General features: G+C 45.1%; 1 protein-coding gene across 1 annotated transcript; it reads left to right on the forward strand.

Moving 5' to 3' along the window:
* The first annotated feature begins 1,438 nt into the window (after positions 1 to 1,438).
* Positions 1,439 to 2,386, forward strand: LOC147659561 (olfactory receptor 2AT4-like). Its single transcript, XM_086951646.1, has one exon. It carries the CDS (start codon positions 1,439 to 1,441, stop codon positions 2,384 to 2,386), a length of 948 nt encoding a protein of 315 aa, XP_086807772.1.
* Positions 2,387 to 7,615: the final 5,229 nt, after the last annotated feature.

The following is a 7,615-nucleotide window of genomic DNA, read 5'->3' on the forward strand; positions in this document are numbered from 1 at the left end:
CACGTCTGACCAAGCATTAAAACCCTAAATAGACCAATTATGCCATTTCAATCACAGTACAGTGGTGCTGCTTAAACCAGCCATTAGTGTACAGCTCTGACTGGGAAGTATGCTTTGTACCCCTACTTGCTCCTTTGGAAGTTAGACTCATTGAAGATTCCCATGAAGGCCAGCACAGGGTGGTTGTCTTCCTTACACTATCTGCGGAGAACAATCAGATGAAAAGCAGATCATGCATAACCTCATCCTACTATTCCAGACAAATGCCACTAGCTTTTATTGTAACCAGTGCAGAGTAGGAGATAGAGGAAGATGTTTCAGTGAATGTATATGACCTTCCGGAACCCTGACTGGGCTTGAAGCTTCAAATAAACCCTTATTTACACTTCCAGGGCAGATCGGCTATCTGATTGCTCTGTGCATTTCTATGGTGTGTTCAACTAGAATACCAAAAGAAGACAATAGCCTTTTCGCCATACAATGCTTTCCAAGGCAATATGCTGCTTGCCATTCAGGGGGACCAAGGGGCATTTAGGGGCACTGCAGGGTGTGAGCAGCACCAGATTTAGGCAAAGGAGTTTGTTGTGTCCACAGCCCTACACTGAAGAAAGAAGAGGTCCGGCAGTAAGCAGGACATGTAAGATGTGTTTCTTTTTATAAAATGTGATTTTATTTGCCCGTGCACCCTCCCTTCTGCCCCGTAGATACAAGCCGCCTCTGGACTAGTGATTGTTGCCCAGCCCTGCAACTTGTGCCTCGCACTGGAGCCCTGATGAGGTTCCTGGTCAGAGTTTTCAACCCAGTACTGAGAAAAGGCGGTGTATCCTGGGTGCCTAGGACAACAATTGAAGGTGCCTAGGGCCTTGGTTGTTTTGCTGCTCTGCCTGGGACCTGTCGATACTTTTAGAAGCTGGGGAGCAATACAAGGCATGTATTTTGCCTTTGTGGGCATGGAACAATGCCTGTAATAGGTGGATGAACTTGGCAGTCATCATCAAGTCTAAAGTCAACCTTGTCACACCCTGTTGACTTGAGGAAGCATGTGGTAGGTGCAGGAGTCACTCTCCTAACAAAAATATATGTGGGGAAGGTGACCACATGGGGTGTCAGACAGAGACCTTCTGAGCAGAGGCATTAAACCTCATTAAGCCTAGGGTGTAAGAAATTTTCAAATGAACATTTATCAAGACTTCTATGGCGGTTCCGAAGTCTGAATTTGGAATCGTGTTGATGAATCAAATTTAATTACCAGGAGCTCACACGCAATTAAAAATGTAATTTTCACTAAAGAAAAAAGTTGTCTGTGAAGGTCTAATCTTGTACTAGAAAATAAAATGAGTGATTTACTATGTCCTAATGGACTCACTCCACATTTGGCTCTTATAATGATTTATATTCTTTGCTATGTGTTTTTCCAGGTACTCTCAATATCTTTGAAATGGCAGGATACAATGAAAGCCAGGGAACAACTGACTTCATTCTCACTGGATTCCTATCACTTCGGAATTTCCAAATACCACTTTTCATCTTCTTTTTGTTTTTGTACCTCCTAATCCTAATTGGCAATATAATGATCCTCTCAACTGTGTTGCTGGATCGGACCCTACACAAGCCAATGTATTTCTTCTTATCAAATCTCTCTGTTCTGGACATTGTGTGCACCACCACTACTGTACCGAAGATGCTTGCCATGTTCCTTTTCGAGGCCAACACTATTTCTTTCAGTGGCTGCTTTCTACAGATGTACTTTTTTCACTCTTTTACTGTAAATGAATCTTTTTTACTTGTGGTGATGGCGTATGACCGGTACGTGGCCATATGCAGTCCCTTACATTATGCAACTAAAATGACAAAAAGGAAGAATGTTCTGATCGCTACCAGTTCCTGGATAAGTGCTTTGATAGTGCCTGTGCCTGCTGTTATCCAGACATCACAGCTACATTTCTGTGGCTCCACCCATGTTGAACACTGCTTCTGTGATCATTTGTCTGTTGTTCAAGCAGCCTGTTCTGATGCCACATTCCAAACCTTCTTGGGGTTTTCTATTGCTATGGTGGTTTCCATAGTTCCCCTGATGCTTGTATCCCTGTCCTACCTAAATATCATCATTAGTGTATTGAAGCTCAATTCTAAAGAAAGCCAGAAGAGGGCATTTTCTACCTGTAGTGCTCACCTCATTGTTGTCACCACTTTCTATGGATCTATGGCTATATCATACATTTCTTACAGGGCAGACATGACACGTGATATTCATGTAATGGGAAGCATTGCTTTTGCCATTTTGACTCCCATGGTGAACCCAATCATTTACACATTACGAAACAAGGAAGTGAAGGATGCAATGGCAAAACATATCCATTTGATGAGAAGCAAAGGAAAGATGTGAAAAACAGAATACTCTATATAGTACCTCAAACCAGTGCTTCATTTGTAAAACAATAGTTGCCAGGGCCCTACTTAGGAGCCCATTGCAGCTTGCACCACCCCCTGCCTCTGCCAGCACCACCAATGACAATACCACAATAACAACAACAGGCTGGTTGATGAAATTCTTGAGTTGATCTCAGCCACTGGCAGTCGCTCGGCCTTATTCCAATCCATAATATTTTTTCCAGCATGCCACCTCAGTTTGCACCCAACAGTACTCAAATCAGCCTTTACCCTGTTCCTCATGGGAAAAGTGTAACCCAAACTGCCAAGCCAGGTCCTCCCTGAACAGGAATGCAAGCAAACAAGTATGTCACCCTAAGTGGGACAGGTATACCCAGAAATGAGTCCTGTGCACACTGTGTCACTGAATCCAAGCTATACTTGGCTGATGAGCCCATAAATAGGGCAAAACTGTTCTCAGGTTGATTGGGTTCGGCTCAGGAAGGAATTGTCTTGGCAGTTTGGGCAGGTCTGTTTCTGTGGGATGAGGGAGAAAAGTAGTTCACACTCTCAGAGTTTGGGTGTATTGTTGATCACTTATACTCTTGGAGTAGAGCTTTGGGATCGCTCTTGGTTTTCACAATCAGTGTCCAGGAGTTGGTTGTGTGGAGTCTGTTCCTCTTGTCAGGTTGAGTTCTAGGAGAGAGAAGGTGCAAGCCAGCTCTCAGAAGTATCGGGCCAGGAATTGGAGACTAGGTTCCCACATTCACATTTTGTGAAGAAAGGAAGAGCATGTTCAAAGGAGACCTTGAATTTGGCCATAGTGACAATGTCCCACAGCTCATGTTGCCAGTTTGAGTAAATGGATGTAGTGTCCATGCGTCACTCGGATATAATAATATGTCCGCCACACAAAGGGCCAGAGTCATTGTTTTCCGCTAATCAGTATAAAGTGAATAGGTCAATTGGTTTGGGAGACCCAGCAGGGTACGGCTTGGAAAATAGGGAATATCTGTTGCAAAACTATCATTGATATAGTTTGAATCCTTCACCCGGTATTTTTTTAACTTGAGACAACACCAGAGCAGGTGTTTGTGGGTGCCCACTTGGTCACAGTTCCACCAGCAGGTGTCAGTGCTGTTGGGTTTCCAGTTCACCAGTCTGGCTAGGGTAAAATGCCAGTAGTGAGTACTCTTTAACAAAGATTCTTTCCTGGTAGCACTGACAGGGTAGGTGTGTGTTCTGTGCATTATATCAGACCTGTCCGAAAGGGGTGGGACTGAGACCCCCAGAGCAGATATGGCAAGTGACGCCAGGATTATTCCATTTTGAATTTTCCCAGCAGGGAGTGCAAAAAGGTTAGGACAGGGGCAGAGAGGTGATGTCACACTCCAGGATAACCCAGAGGTACCTCACTGCTGAACCCTCCCAACCCCATTTAAAAGGTCTTACGCAGGGAAGGAGAGCCTCTCTTGCCTGGCTTTTTCTCTGTGCTTCGCTGCTGCACCCTGGTACCTCCATGGAGAACTAGAAGAAGAAAACCCCTTATGGCCAGAAAGGACTAAGGACTCTGCCCTGTTGAATCCAGGTGCGGTGGGTCTCCCAAAGGTCCAGTGAGATTGGCCACCTTAGGCCCAGTAAGATTGGCCTCCTTAGCCCCCCTGAAGACCAGTTGGGGTAGCCCTGGACCTTTACACCAAGAGACCAAGAACAGAAGGAAAGCTGGTCAGGGGAGCCAGGAATACCAGCTCCATCAAGATTACATCCCTTGGGATGTGAGGAGGTCTGATGAAACTCCGCCTGGTGGGTAGTGTCACCAACAATATTAAACTGTGCCAAGGATCATCAAACTCAGCCCAACAAGACCTGAGTAACTTTATTTTAAAGTTTGGTTAACTTTGATCTTTTCTTGCCACAGAGCACATGGGGCACTGCTGTATCATCCTTTAAATACCCCTAAGGATGGGTCAGGGCCCACTGCAGGATTTATTTACTTAACTTTCCAAAGGGACGGGTTGTTTGTGTGCCACCCTTCCCAGACTGTCTACTGGCCCGGGACCCCATCCCAGCGAGACAGCCAGGAGTGGGCTCCCTGAACTGCTCTAGATGAAGAAGGCTTGCTGGGTTCTAGGGTGGAACCAGGCACCCCCAGGATAAAAAGAGAAGAAAAAAAAGGAAAGGCAGCGACAAGAACATCTAAATGGAAAGACACTCGGGCTCCTGGATAATATTCATGGCTCCCAAAGGAGCACTTAGTAAACAGTAAGGGGGACAATGAGGGCTTGATAACGGTCCACCGTACTTGCCCTGGGTAGAACCAAAATACAAAAGAGGTACAGTGTTCCTGGGTGGTAAGGTGGCCACCTGGTGAGTACTCAGAGTGGTGGGGAGGTGGGGAATACCTCCTTTTGGAGCTAGGACACTTACACATGCAGCAAGCTAGGTTTCATGCTTCATAATATGGGTCTGCTCCTCGTCGAGCCGGCGCTGCAATGCTCGATGGGCACCCATAAAGCGGCTCTTTATCGGAGATCTTTTGTTGCTTGCAGTATAGGTGCCGTGGGTGTGAGGGGCTTGATAAGATGTAGATGTAGATGTGATGTGTGGGGTAAAATAGGTAAGGGAATCCTCTATAATTATTTTTATTGAGGAGAGGTTACAACCTGCTTAAAAAGTAAAAAGAAGAAGGAGGGCGACTATTTTGTTTTAATCTGAAAAAAAGTACGCTCTACCCCTTAGTGGTCAACATGTTTCTCGCCTATAAAATGTCTCTAATAGATCAGGGTGGTCTGCTTAATTCAGACACTCTGTTCATCACCACCCCCTTTTCTGAATCGTTTTTGGCCACTATAGGTGTGGCAGGGTATACTCAGACATGAGTCCCTTTCTCACTGCACCATCAGGATTCAAGCAAGCCGGGCCGAAGAAGGCTGAAATGCCAGAAACCGGTCCCCAGTAGCTTGTCTCCTTTCTGGTGAAGAATTGGCTTAGTAGTTTAGTCTGCCCTGTTCCCATGATGCACTGGGCCAGGGACAGACTGATTTGCATATAGCCAGGTTCTGAGCTGGGATGGTGCAGTGAGATAAATAACGGTGATGGATCAAGCCCTGATCTTTGGACTGGGTAAGAGTGGTCTGCTTAAATCAGACACTCTGTTCATCACCACCCCCTTTTCTGAATCGTTTTTGGCCACTATAGGTGTGGCAGGGTATACTCAGACATAAGTCCCTTTCTCACTGCACCATCAGGATTCAAGCAAGCCGGGCCGAAGAAGGCTGAAATGCCAGAAACCGGTCCCCGGTAGCTTGTCTCCTTTCTGGTGAAGAATTGGCTTAGTAGTTTAGTCTGCCCTGTTCCCATGATGCACTGGGCCAGGGACAGACTGATTTGCATATAGCCAGGTTCTGAGCTGGGATGGTGCAGTGAGATAAATAACGGTGATGGATCAAGCCCTGATCTTTGGACTGGGTAAGAGTGGTCTGCTTAATTCAGACACTCTGTTCATCACCACCCCCTTTTCTGAATCGTTTTTTGGCCACTATAGGTGTGGCAGGGTATACTCAGACATGAGTCCCTTTCTCACTGCACCATCAGTATTCAAGCAAGCCGGGCCGAAGAAGGCTGAAATGCCAGAAACCGGTCCCCGGTAGCTTGTCTCCTTTCTGGTGAAGAATTGGCTTAGTAGTTTAGTCTGCCCTGTTCCCATGATGCACTGGGCCAGGGACAGACTGATTTGCATATAGCCAGGTTCTGAGCTGGGATGGTGCAGTGAGATAAATAACGGTGATGGATCAAGCCCTGATCTTTGGACTGGGTAAGAGTGGTCTGCTTAATTCAGACACTCTGTTCATCACCACCCCCTTTTCTGAATCCTCTAATAGATCAGTTGGCATTTCCCCAGGACCTAGTGCCTAAATGAAAGCTATCTACAGTGTGTGGTGTGGTTCTACATACCATTTCTTCTCTTGGTAGGACGTTGCCCCGGAGAAAAGCAGTCAACCTAGAGTGCAAACAAAAAGGATCAAATAACCAAATGTAGATATTGGTACATGGTCCTATTAATTCCAGTGGGTGTGTTTCACCGTACACAACCTCTTTGAATCTATACAAGTGATAAAAACAACTTGACTTTCTGCATATCACGTTCTAAGTGTGCCTTCATTTGTATTTAGAATATAAAAACCTCTGTGTAACCAGTTAGAGTAATTGAAAATCATGGTGAGTGTGTATCAGCTCACCTCTTAAGTTCAAGTGCCGGTTCATCAGACCACAGCTGTTTATTAAAAGGAAAACACAAATAACAAAATATGCTGGGTATGGATTTGTAAGCACAATGTTTAGTTGCTAAGGCCATGACTCTAGAGCATTAAAAAGTGAACGTAGGAATGGTTCAGGTTAAAGTTAGCCCATAGTTGTGAACTTGGTATCATTTACAAGGTTATTCAACAGACTCAAAAGTGCCCCTGAGCTGCCTGCGTAGCTGCTGGCGCCTTCACCATGTGCACCGACATTATGCCAATCGCGCGGTGTGTTAAGAGCACCTACAGTGCCCAAGCTATGTCTTAGTGCAGAGCCTTAAGAACATCAGGGTCAGCGTACCCTTCCCAAAGACCAGCGGTAACTTGTCAGCAATTCCCAGCACCTCTTACCTCTCTTAAAAGCTTGTGACCAGGCATAGTCTCAACGCGTAATCTAGTTCCGAAAGGAGGTATTCCCCACCTCCCCACCATTCTGAGTATTCACCAGGTGGCCAATTTGCCACCCAGGAACACTGTATCTCTTTTTTCTTCCCAAAGGAGCACACCATGATACGCTGCGAGCTTTGTTATTTAGATAGTTTGCTGATTGTGGTGGGCCCCAAAATGGGCAGGTGGGACCAACAATGTTAAAAAGAAGGCCTGCATTCCCAAGGCTGGAGCAGTTGCTCTACAGCTGGGAAATTATAAGTCTTCTAGAGACTTGTTGTATGGTTGCAGTTATTGTGGCCTTAGTATGTCTTAAAAAGGTAGAGGGCTTGAAGCGCCCACAAGAGGCTAAGTCTATGGTTGCATGTTAATTTAAGCAAAATGTGATGCCTTCAAGGGATTTTTTTATAGCTACATTTTTATGGTTGGAAAATCTATTTAAAAAAATGCACAAATACATGTTTTGCTCAATTTAAATGCAATATTGATTTAATAATGTTCACAATGATTATTGAATAAAGTGAAAAACTTTATTAATAATTGCATTTACACATGTTTCT

The sequence above is a fragment of the Lissotriton vulgaris genome, unplaced genomic scaffold (genome assembly GCF_964263255.1).
Source record: "Lissotriton vulgaris unplaced genomic scaffold, aLisVul1.2 SCAFFOLD_611, whole genome shotgun sequence".
Lineage (NCBI taxonomy): Eukaryota > Metazoa > Chordata > Amphibia > Caudata > Salamandridae > Lissotriton > Lissotriton vulgaris.